The 10764-nt window shown below is 53.0% G+C and overlaps 1 protein-coding gene across 2 annotated transcripts; it reads left to right on the top strand.

The window, feature by feature from the left end:
• Positions 1 to 347: 347 nt before the first annotated feature.
• GPN1 (GPN-loop GTPase 1) lies at positions 348 to 9013 on the top strand. Of its 2 annotated transcripts, none has more exons than XM_033145324.1 (14): positions 348 to 467; positions 579 to 672; positions 768 to 807; positions 1458 to 1524; positions 2008 to 2045; positions 2575 to 2653; positions 2753 to 2847; positions 3224 to 3269; positions 4985 to 5131; positions 5624 to 5706; positions 6495 to 6534; positions 7513 to 7606; positions 8109 to 8228; positions 8502 to 9013. In XM_033145324.1, exons 1-14 carry the CDS (start codon positions 375 to 377, stop codon positions 8609 to 8611), a joined length of 1146 nt encoding a protein of 381 aa, XP_033001215.1. In that variant the 5' UTR covers positions 348 to 374; the 3' UTR covers positions 8612 to 9013. The 2 variants fall into 2 exon arrangements, with proteins under 2 accessions (XP_033001215.1, XP_033001216.1); XM_033145325.1 differs by having other exon boundaries at positions 375 to 467; positions 8526 to 8611.
• The last annotated feature ends 1751 nt before the right edge of the window (positions 9014 to 10764 follow it).

The raw sequence follows: 10764 nt of genomic DNA, 5'->3' as shown, positions 1-10764 counted from the left end.
GGAGGAGGCGGGGACAGGACCCTCGCCGTCCCCTCGTGGCGTCATTACCACCGGCCGGGAGGAAGGCGCGAACTTCCGGCGAAGGCCAGGCGCGCGCACGAGCTTTTGCGTTCTATGATCGCGCAGCGGGGCGGCCGATCTGCCTCTCTATGGCACCTCTATGGTCGAAACAGCGGAGAAAAGAACGCAGAGAGACGAAAAGGGAAGAGGGGAGCAAGCGCAGCCCACTTGGAACTAGAGGTCCCGCTGTCCCGACCTGAGGGCTGCTTATCCTTTCCTATCTCTGTGGCCAAGAGCGGCCCTCTTGCACCGCCCCTGACAGGAAGGCCCGCCCTTGGCCGGAAGCGGAAGTGGGCTGGCGACCGCGAGGCGATATGGCGGCGGCGGCGAGCTCGGCGGAGGGGCCCCCGCCAGTCTGCGTGCTGGTTCTGGGCATGGCTGGCTCGGGCAAGACGGCGCTGGTGCAGGTGAGCGGGGCTCCGGGCAGCCGGGAGGGAGAGAGGGAGGGCGGCGGCTCCGGGGCGGGGCCGGGCTACCCTCGGTCTTGACGGCGCTTCTCTCCCGCCCTCTTCCCGCAGCGGCTGACGGCGCACCTGCACAGCCGGGGCTGCCCGCCCTACGTCATCAACCTGGATCCCGCCGTGCACGAGCTGCCCTTCCCGGCCAACATCGGTGAGTGGCGGGGGCGGGTGCCGGGGCGGGCGGGACTGGACTGGCCTCTGCCTGGGCGGGCGCCTTCATTTCTCTCCCTCTCCTTTTTCCCAAAGACATACGAGACACCGTGAAGTACAAGGAGGTTATGAAGCAGTATCCTTACCCGGGCAGCGGGCAAACCAGGGAAGGGGGCGACTGGGAGACACTGGAGAAACTGGGAGCAGAGGAAGGGTACCTCAGGTGGTCCTAGGGGCTTCGCAAGGTCTCCGGTCCGCAGCTGCCTATCCTGGCCCTTTCCCAGTAGCCAGGGGGAGGTGGGAAGTACCAGCTGTGTGGGGCAAGAGGCATTTGGCACCAAAAGGCAGCCCTGGCAACAAGGGGCATCTGAGGAGAGCCTGCTCAGGCCAGAGTGCAAAAACACGCTTGGGTCCAGGGCTGCTTCGTGATGGAAGTGCCTCCTGGTGCTGCTGCTCCACTTCCTAGCCAGGAGAATCCCTGGCCCAAGGATCAGACTTGGCTTTCTTGCTAAAGGGTGTTTGCTGGACTTTGCACACTGTGATGAGTGGAGAAAACCAATGTTGAAAGGATGTGGAAGGCTGGGCATGGTGTTTGTGCATCTGGTGAAATTGCCAGTGTGTCTCTTGAGCCGTTGCTGCTGATGCTGGCAATCTCTACAAATGTGGTTTTATTTGACACTTTTGCTTTAAATGGCCTGAGTCTCTCTGGGGTAGAGGAAGGGGAAGGAAATACGCTGATACAGGTGACTTTCAGATTTCTACCAACCTTTCCTGAATGTGCACCAGGTATGGGCTGGGCCCCAATGGCGGTATTGTGACTTCTCTGAACCTTTTTGCGACAAGATTTGACCAGGTATGTAATTTCTAATGAATTTCATTGAATGGTACTGCATTTAGCTTGAGTTTGTAGGTGCCAAACATCCTCTCTTGGAGAATTTGCCAGCAATGATGAGCATTTAACATTCTGGGCCACATCAGAGCGCCACATATTATTATCAGCGCTAAGGCTCAGAACAAATTTGTATCTGAACTAATTTTAAGATGTATTTTATTTAATTGATCCGTCTGTTCTTATGTTCTTTGTATACTGTGTTAGTTTTATGTTAGCCGCCCTGAGCCCGGCTCCAGCCGGAGAGGGCGGGTTACAAGTAAAATTTATTATTGTTGTTGTTGTTGTTGTTTGTTGTTATTTATATCCTAGTTAACAATGTAATCACATAATGGTAATTCTGTGGTTCTGATGCTGATGATCTCATGGTTTTTTGTGTATCATGAGCTTAACTGCAAACTCTAATTCTCTGTTTCTACCTATAAATCATCTTTCTCTTCTGACTAGGTGATGAAGTTCATTGAAAAACGACAGGCAGCATCTCAGTGAGTGAGTGGGAAGCCTAGTGTCACCTGGGGGTGGGGGTGATAGAAGTTCCTCTTGACTGGAGGTGCATATGCAGAATGAAGGGGTGAACTGTGTCACATTATTGTGAATGTATTCAGGATGGTCATTCCACTTTTCTGGCTTAGTGTGAGGTATTCAAGGTAAACCATAATTAATCTTAGAAATGAAAATAATTCCAAAACAATTAAAGAGTAAAATCTGGAGTTTAAAAGAGAAGATACTTGCAGAAGACTTTGTGAGTGTTCTCCTCCCCCATTCCTATTAAGACCCCAATTTTGTACTGATTTCACTCTGATCTTTAATCTCCACTCAGGAGCTGATGAGTGGAGATTAAATTCTGCTGCCTGGGCTGTGGGATCCCATTCCCTGATGAGAACAGGATTGTGCAACCAGTGCACAATTAAACCCCATCTTCGAGGTGTTAGCTGATTAGTGGGTGAGCTTGTTTTGGAGAAAGTGATGTGAATGTGGCATGTGTGTGAGAAAGAACAAATTCTTCCCTTGCAGGTACGTCCTGATTGACACTCCTGGGCAGATTGAGGTGTTCACCTGGTCTGCTTCTGGCACCATCATCACAGAAGCTCTGGTGAGGACCTTCTGCTCAGCTGGCCTCCTTTGCAGGAGGTGCCTGGGGGAGGGTTGCCCTGTTGGGCTAATGCTCCCCCCCCTTGGTGTACCCATTTAGGCTTCCTCCTTCCCATCCGTGGTGGTTTATGTGATGGACACGTCGCGCAGCATCAGCCCTGTCACGTTCATGTCTAACATGCTTTATGCCTGCAGGTAAGAGGAGGATTCTCTCCGTAGTGTTATTTATTTATTATGCGCTTAATAATGGCTTTCCCATTATAGGAGGGCATCTCTCTGATTGTTCTTTGGAGGGGGGGTTGCTGTCTCAGCTGCTGAGAAGGCTCAGAGATGACTCCCTCATTCCAGGGAGGTGGTCTTGTTATCCCCTCTTCTGGTGGCTTCTTCGCTTCTTCTTTTCCTTGAACCTTGAACAAGAAGCCGCCTCTGCTGCTCTTAGGCCTTCTTTAGGAAAGCACACAAACTGCCTGCTCTTTCAGGCATGAGTTTCTAAGCAAAATGTCTTTGTAGCAACCCCAGATCTAAAGTGGCAATCTATGCATGGCTGATCATGCTGTTGTTTTCTTCTCAGTATCCTGTACAAGACGAAGCTCCCTTTTATCGTGGCCATGAACAAGGTGAGTGGAATGCCCTGATCCAGTCTAAGACTTGAACCAAGAAGACAGTCTGGATGATGCTTTCCTGAAACAATTTACATATGCTTCAGGGAAGCAGGAACTGGTAGTTTTGGGGAACTTCAGCAACACCCTGGGATCTTTTGAGAGACGTACTCCACAGAGCATGGATTCCCCCACCCACTTACTGGCCTGTCTTACAGACAACTTGTGTTTTCAAAAGGTGGAGGAATAGATAACGAGATTGACTGACCTTGGCATTAGTCCAGCCTGTAGGGGAAAATAGTTCAGTGGCTTTAAAGCAGTGGGAACTTGGGGCAGGAATGACGACAGACAGTGGTCATGCATAGTGTGCTGGAATTCAGGCTACTACGGAAAGCTTAAAGGGGGTGTAGCTAAATAGATTTCTTGCATTTAAGGAAGTGGATTTTAATATGCTCAGAGAAATGCTAGTCAGGAGGATTCCATGGCCCAATATGCTGACAGGGAAAGGAGCTGAGTTGGGTGGGAGTTTCTGAAGGAAGCCTTACGAAAGGCAGAGTTGCAAACAGTTCCAGTGCGAGAGAGAGAGAGAAGATCAGAGCATAGGTAGACAGTGGGATGTTGGAAGTGAACAGCTGGTCATGCAGATGTTATTTGCAGTGGTTTGGCTTGTTCAGCCATGGCCTACATGACAAAAATGAAGGACTCCTGGTAGGAGATGGGCATTGTGTGCTGTTGTGGCCACTCCTGTCCTGAAGTGATCGGTCGAACAGAAAGGGTGAGGGCTTCGTGTTGTGTGCAGATAATGCAAACAGCTGCACAGAAGTACTTGAGTCTGAATGCAGAAGCTGTTTTGAAAGTGTTTGGGTGAGGGTGGGAGAAGAAGAGGATGATGAAAGGGATGTTCAGCCAGCAGGAAGATGCTTTCTTGGAGCAGAGCCTGCCACTTCCAGAGAGGAAGGAAAGCAGCCTGAACCCCCCCATGAGGAATGGAAGATTGCCAAGATCAGGGGTGGGCGAGCAGGCATGGAAGGCTCTTCAGGTGCCTTGAAGGGCTGCTGTCCCTTTTGCTGATGAAACTTTGCTGTTCAATTGCATCTTTCCAGGGTGGAGCTTGCACTCTGGGTGTGACCACAGCCTTCACTTGTTTAGCTGGTCCTTGTCTCATGGTGGGGGGGGCGGGGAGGAGCAGCCGCTGCCGCCGGCTCTTGGCCTGGCCTGCCATGTCTGAAGAGAAGCAGCTGTCATGGAGTAACGGCTTTGGGAGCTGGGTATGTTTAGCCTGGAAAAGAGAAGGTTAAGGGGTGATATGATAGCCATGTTCAAATATATAAAAGGATGTCATATAGAGGAGGGAGAAAGGTTGTTTTCTGGTGCTCCAGAGAAGCGGACACGGGACAATGGATTCAAACTACAAGAAAGAAGATTCCACCTAAACATTAGGAAGAACTTCCTGACAGTAAGAGCTGTTTGACAGTGGAATTTGCTGCCAAGGAGTGTGGTGGAGTCTCCTTCTTTGGAGGTCTTTAAGCGGAGGCTTGACAGCCATCTGTCGGGAATGCTTTGATGGTGTTTCCTGCTTGGAAGGGGGTTGGACTGGATGGCCCTTGTGGTCTCTTCCAACTCTATGATTCTATGGTGTGGAGCCTGTGGTCCTTGCTCCAGAGGTGGCATTGTGGAGCAGCTGCCCACCTGTGCCTCCTGCCACCCTCCCTCACACTGCCTTCCTGATGCAGATAGACATCATTGACCACAGCTTTGCTGTGGAGTGGATGCAAGACTTTGAAGCCTTCCAGGACGCTCTCAGCCAGGAGACCACCTATGTCAGCAACTTGACTCGCTCCCTCAGCCTGGTGCTGGACGAGTTCTACCACTCGCTCAAGGTGGGCACTGCTCCCCCCACCCCCATCCAGGTGTGGATGGTGAATGGGACCTCTTTGCAGGCACACTCCTAAAATTGCATGAAGTTGGCATTTGTTTCCCACCTTCACTGTCCAACTTTGAGGGAAGCAACTCCAAGGAGGGAGGGGCACCTACCTCTGCAACCTGCCCCCCAAACCCTGAGTATCCCAGATACCCTGTGCTGTTGCATCTGGACAGGCTATTGTGGATGCTTGCAGGACTTGGTCCAGGGAGGCCTGAGAGTTCAGGTCCTGTCCCCCAGCTAGATGGCCTTGGATGGGTCCCTCCCCTTGTGCCACCTCTTCTGAAAAAGGAGCTTGTGCCCATCACTCCTGTCCCTCTGGGAGGGTGGTTAGGCAATGTTCTAGTGCTGATGCTCCACTGAAGTAGAAGGTGTTTGCAAGCCCCTCTCCTGCGCTCAGTTCCCACCCTCCACGCAAACCCTGTTTGAAACGAAGGACTTTCCCTTGCAGGTGGTTGGTGTTTCTGCTGTCCAGGGAACAGGGCTGGATGAATTTTTCGAACTCCTCTCCAAAGCTGTTGATGAGTATGAGAGGTGAGAGAGTCCCCTTGTGTAAGGGGTCACCTAGCCAAGTGTCCCATTCTCACAGTGGCCAACGAGATGCCTGAAAGCAGATCCGGAGGCCAACAGGAGCCCTCTGTACACCTGCTTTTCTCTGCAACTGGCATCTAGAGGCATCCTCCCTCTGTTTGTGGAAGGAGAAGGTGGCCATCCTCCATGCATTGTCCTAATCCTCTTCTAAAGCCATTCAAATTGGGGACCATCACTGCCTCCTGCAGGAGGGAGTTCCAGAGTTGAACTGCATGCTGTGTCAGGAAGTCCTTCCTTTTGTGTGTCCCGACTTGCAGCTTCATTGGATGCCCCCAAGTTGCAGCATTACAAGAGAGGGATGAAAGTCTTTCTCTCTCCCCTTCTCTGTCTGGCAACCTCACAAAAACTCTCTTAACTTGTGAGGCTTCTGCCATCCTGCTGTGCTGCATCCCAGAACAATGGCCCAGATGAGTTTGCATTAACTCCAAGGCTTCCTGCAAATCCATTTGGGGATCCCTCTAGATGCAGCATAAGGTGACCAGAACAGGGGCCTTTGAAGGGGCAAGACCCCCTCTGCTGCTCTATGGGAAGACATGAAGCCCAGGGGGAAGTCTCTTCCCCTGCCCATTCCAGCCCTGCCCTTGGGTCAGTGACTGGAGGTCTGGACTGTGGTCCTTGCTGGAAGGGGCCCTCCTCCTAGTCTCCACAATGGTTGCCTGGGAGTGAGGCTTTGGTGCCCAAGAATAAATAGCTAAAACCCATTTCTCTTCTCCTTCCCTCCCTTCCTCCAGAGAATATCGCCCAGAGTATGAGCGCCTAAGGAAGAAAATGGTGAGTCTGTCTGCAGATGCTTTCGGTGTGGTGTTCTGCCCTCTGTTGGTGCTTCCCCTGCCCCCAGTCAGTCACATGTGAAAGGCTCCCCCCACATCATCATAATTTTATTATGTGTACCACACCCATCTGACTGGGTTGCCCCAGCCTCTCTGGGCAGCTCCCATCAAAATATTAAAAACGCAGCAAAACCTCAAACGTTAAAAACTTCCCAATACAGGGCTGCCTTTAGATGTCTTCTAAAGTTGTGTAGTTCTTCATCTCCTCGACATCTGGCGGGAGGGCGTTCCACAGGGTGGGTGCCACGACTGAGAAGGACCTCAATGTCCAGGCTGGACGATGTGGGTGGAGATGCTCCTTCCGCTTGTGGAAGTCCTCCTTTGGCCTCAAGGTGGGCACTTCCATCTTTCCAGCTGATGGAGGGAGGAAAGGAGGTCAGGGAGCACCTCCTGCCGGCATGTTGGGGGCTCACAGTTGCCTTCCCAAGTGGCCAGAGGAGGCTTCTGCTCCCCTTGCCAGGAGAACTCAAAGCAGCCGTTGGCGCTCAGGGTTGAGTGTGCAGCAGTTGCATGACCCAACCCTGCTGCCTTCTGTACATGTGTGCACATAAGTGTACATCTTTCTAGATACTGGAGTCCTGAGTGGTTTCTCCTTCCACTCTCTCTCGGCTCTGAAGGACACGCTCATGATCCCTGTGGCTGCTATAGTCTCTGTTTATAGACAGCTTCTGACCTGAAGAACTCAGAGCTGCTGTTGGCCCTGCAGGGCTCTGGCTTCTCACCAGCTTTGCTGATGGTGGCAGCAACAGCTGCTTTAGGAGCTGCACAGGAGCACTCTGGGCACCACCAGGGCATGCTGGGAGGCGGCTGGCTAGAGCCCCACAGGTACCAACTGGAGCTCTGCTGCAGAAGGCAGGCAGGGACCCACATGTGCTGGAGGACCGGCAGGAATTGCTTCCTTCCCTTTTCTTGCTTGCAGGAGCAGGTGGAGAGCCAGCGGCAGCAGGAGCATCTGCAGCGTCTGCAGAGAGATTTGGGGCCCCTTGCGATGGAGAGCAGTGCAGCAGCCTCAAGTGAGTCAAGGCCAAGGGGGTGGAGCTGTGGAGACCTTGCAGGGAGAGGCTTCTTGGGGGCCACAACTGGTGGACACACTGGCTCTTGCCTTCAAGCAGGGAGGAAGCTCCAGAGGCTGCTGGCAGTGCCTACCTTTCCCCCATCCCTTTGCTCTGGGGAGGCAGAGAGGGTGCTGGGCGGTGTCTGTACCCCAGCTGACTGCTTTTGTCAGCTGATCAGCTGGGGAGCCTCATGCTGTACCTGTTGGATTAGGCTGCTGCTGTCTCCTCCCTGGATTCCCAGCCAGCCTCTCCCTGTTTATGCCTGTGACTTCTGCCTGCCTGCCTGCCATGGCTGCGCAGCCCCTCTTGAGCACGCAGGATGGGGGTCTTACTGGCACAGAACTTTGCCCATTGCCTTGTGGTGGGGGCAGGAGCGACACAAGTGGGCCGCTGGCAGGCGGGTGGGGGGCACAGTCAGGGACCAGGACAGGCTTGGCAGCCACTTGGCTTTTGTCTCCAGGCTCCATAGCAGAATCTGCAGCTGGTCCCTCAGCACTGATTCTGACCCGAGGAACTTTGGAGGGGGAAGAAGAGCCGGAGGAAGGCCAAGAGAGTGACACTGATGACATTGACCACGAAGGTAAGGCAGGCTCTGGAGATTGGGAGGGGTCAGTGGTTTGGGGGAGGGGAAGGCAAATCAAGAGACCGGTGGGGGGGGAGTTGGGGGCATCCTCCAAAATGCCTGCATCCCCTTTTAAGGTGGCTGGTTTGTTGGTGTAGCATGAGCCCTTACCTTAATCTCAGAGGGACTTTGTGTAGCAAACTCGCTTTAAGTCCGTTGTGGTTGGCCGGGGATGTTCCCTATGGGGTGGTCTTACCCCTTGGTGGTGCTTTTGGGACCCATTTCACCCAGGGGCTTTTTTGTCCCCTGCCCTAGTGACGGAGGAGAGCTGCGAAGAACCCGCCTTCCGGAACTTCTTGCAGGAGGCGAAGCAGCGCTATGCCGACAGAAGTGGCCACTAGGGAAGGCGAGAGGAGAACCCATGGGGGACCTGGAGCTGAAGGAAGTTGGGCCCTGTGAGAGAGACTGGCCAGACCTGGCTCCTTGGTGCCCACACAGGAGGATTCTTGGGCCGCCCTTGCTGTGCTGCCATGTGGGCTGGTGGAGCTGAGGAGGGCTGGCTGCAGACTTCTGCTCGTTAATACCGAGTCCTTGTAATTTATGGCAGCGGCTGAGACCCCATTTTCTTTGGGGGTGAGGATGCAGCAGAGACCGCCTTGGCCAGGGGAGGCAGGGTCAACCCATTGTGGAAGAGCATGCGTTGAAGCGACCCATCTTCCTATTGTCACCCAGTGAATTTCACTGTAATATTGTATGTGTTCAGTTTTTAAGTTATCATGAGATAATGTATATTTTGTTATGAATTGCTGTTTCTGCCTCTTCCTGCAGGGCGTATGTGTGCTGGGGGGCGTATGTGTGCTGGGCCCTCCCCCTTCCCTGGCTACCTATGCCAATGGGGAGGCAGGCAGGGCCTTTTGGAATGGCATGGGAACCTTGGGTGGTGGACCCATTTCCCTGATCATCTTGAGAGGGTCAGAGAAGATGTGGCTGGGCTCCCTCAAAGGAGAAAAGGCAACAAGGGGAGGGGGCTCCCTGAGGATCTGCCTGGGTTGGGGCTGGTCCTCCTTTCACCTGTTCTAATAAGGGAGCTGGAGTTGGGGGTGAAGCAGCAAGTTCTTCTGGCTGCAGAAACCCAGTAAGAGGGAAAGCAAGGGCTCCCAAGGAACCTCTGAAACAAGGATGGGCAAGAAAGTGGTGCCCATGGTTTAGCGCACAGTGATGGGGGGTAAAATTTCCTACCTTTACATCTGTGCTGCTGGAGTCTGACTGGGAAAGAGGTAACAGATTCCCCCCCTTATGTGGCAGCTGTGAGAAGGCAGATCCCCCCCCCCTACCAGGGATCTTTAGGAAAGGGGTGGGAAATAAAAACTGCTTGGAACAATCCTGTTCCTTAAGGCCTCCTTGCCCGAAATACCTCTGAGCATCTTCCAGTCAGCTCCCTTCTGCTCAAGGGAGGAAACTTGTTCCCAGAGAGCCAGGAGGATGTTGCTCTCAGCACAGACCCACCACTTCAGTCCAGGAGGCAAGCAGTCGACTTTGCAGGTGGTTGGATGGTCCCGGCACTCATCTCTTGGCTAACCATTGTTGTTATTGCATTTACTGTAAGAGTAAGACAGAGAGGTTCACCTGTCCTTTCTGCTTGCACAGCTGCTGTTGAAGCTCCCCTTGCACTGGTACCCAAGCTTGCTTTATTTTTGTTCTCCTGGGGGGCTTGTGCTGTAACCAGTTAGATTAAAAATACTTGCTTTATGGGGCTGCATCAGATTGCTGTGGAAACTTAACAGGGTTGTAGATCAGACAAGGGGAACAGTGACTAGGTTCAGATGGGCAGATTCAAGGGAGGCTGCAAGTGTGTGGCTTCCTACTCAGTCCTAATGCGCATTTTTATAAATGTGCATTCCAGGTTGTAAAACCTAAACTAAAAGCACTCTGCATATTAAACCACTTTACAAATCTCATTTGAAGCTTAAACTGAGCAGGACCTTTCTGACAGAAAAGCTCACACACTTTGTTCAGAAACCACTTTGCCCTGTGGCTTTTGGGAGGGCAGAGCCAGACACCCCGTTTGCTCCCTAGGCTTCTAAGCGAGGTGAATGCCTTCTCCCCTGCTGAAAATGGCTGGCCTGGCCACTGCTGACCAGAGCAGAACACAAAGCAGCTCTTGGCCCTCCGCTCCCCAAGTGATTTGCAACCAGGCCTTGGTCTGCTGAAGACTGCTTCTGCTTTCCCCGGTGAGTGAGTGCCTCTTGAGGGTCTCTCCCCATCACCCAGAATTCCTGCCAGAGTCCCTCCCCCCTTCCTCTCTCCCAGGAGGTGCCCCTCAGTTCATTATTCCTGGGTCTCTGGGGAGTTTAAAGAGAAGCAATCCCTCCCTCTGCCACCTCTTCCATGGTGGAATGGCTCTTTCCTCTTTTTTACTGGCAGGAAAGTGCCTCTGTCTTTCCCCACTTGTGGGCAACCACATGCAAATCAGCTTCCAAGTCCCACAGCAGTGATGGTGCCAAAGTGGCTCTTGGTAGTTCCCATTTCCTTGACTTCAACGGGAGCTCTGTCC

The sequence above is a fragment of the Lacerta agilis genome, chromosome 3, assembly GCF_009819535.1.
Source record: "Lacerta agilis isolate rLacAgi1 chromosome 3, rLacAgi1.pri, whole genome shotgun sequence".
Lineage (NCBI taxonomy): Eukaryota > Metazoa > Chordata > Lepidosauria > Squamata > Lacertidae > Lacerta > Lacerta agilis.
Note: the sequence above shows the minus strand (reverse complement) of the source record. Positions and strands in the feature narration are given on the sequence as shown.

Coding starts and splice junctions, on each gene's coding strand:
- GPN1 (XM_033145324.1), top strand. CDS start 375: ATGGCGGCGGCGGCGAGCTCGGCGGAGGGGCCCCCGCCAGTCTGCGTG. Junction 5,132..5,623: donor AGTTCTACCACTCGCTCAAG/GTGGGCACTGCT, acceptor TTTCCCTTGCAG/GTGGTTGGTGTTTCTGCTGT. Junction 5,707..6,494: donor GCTGTTGATGAGTATGAGAG/GTGAGAGAGTCC, acceptor CCCTTCCTCCAG/AGAATATCGCCCAGAGTATG.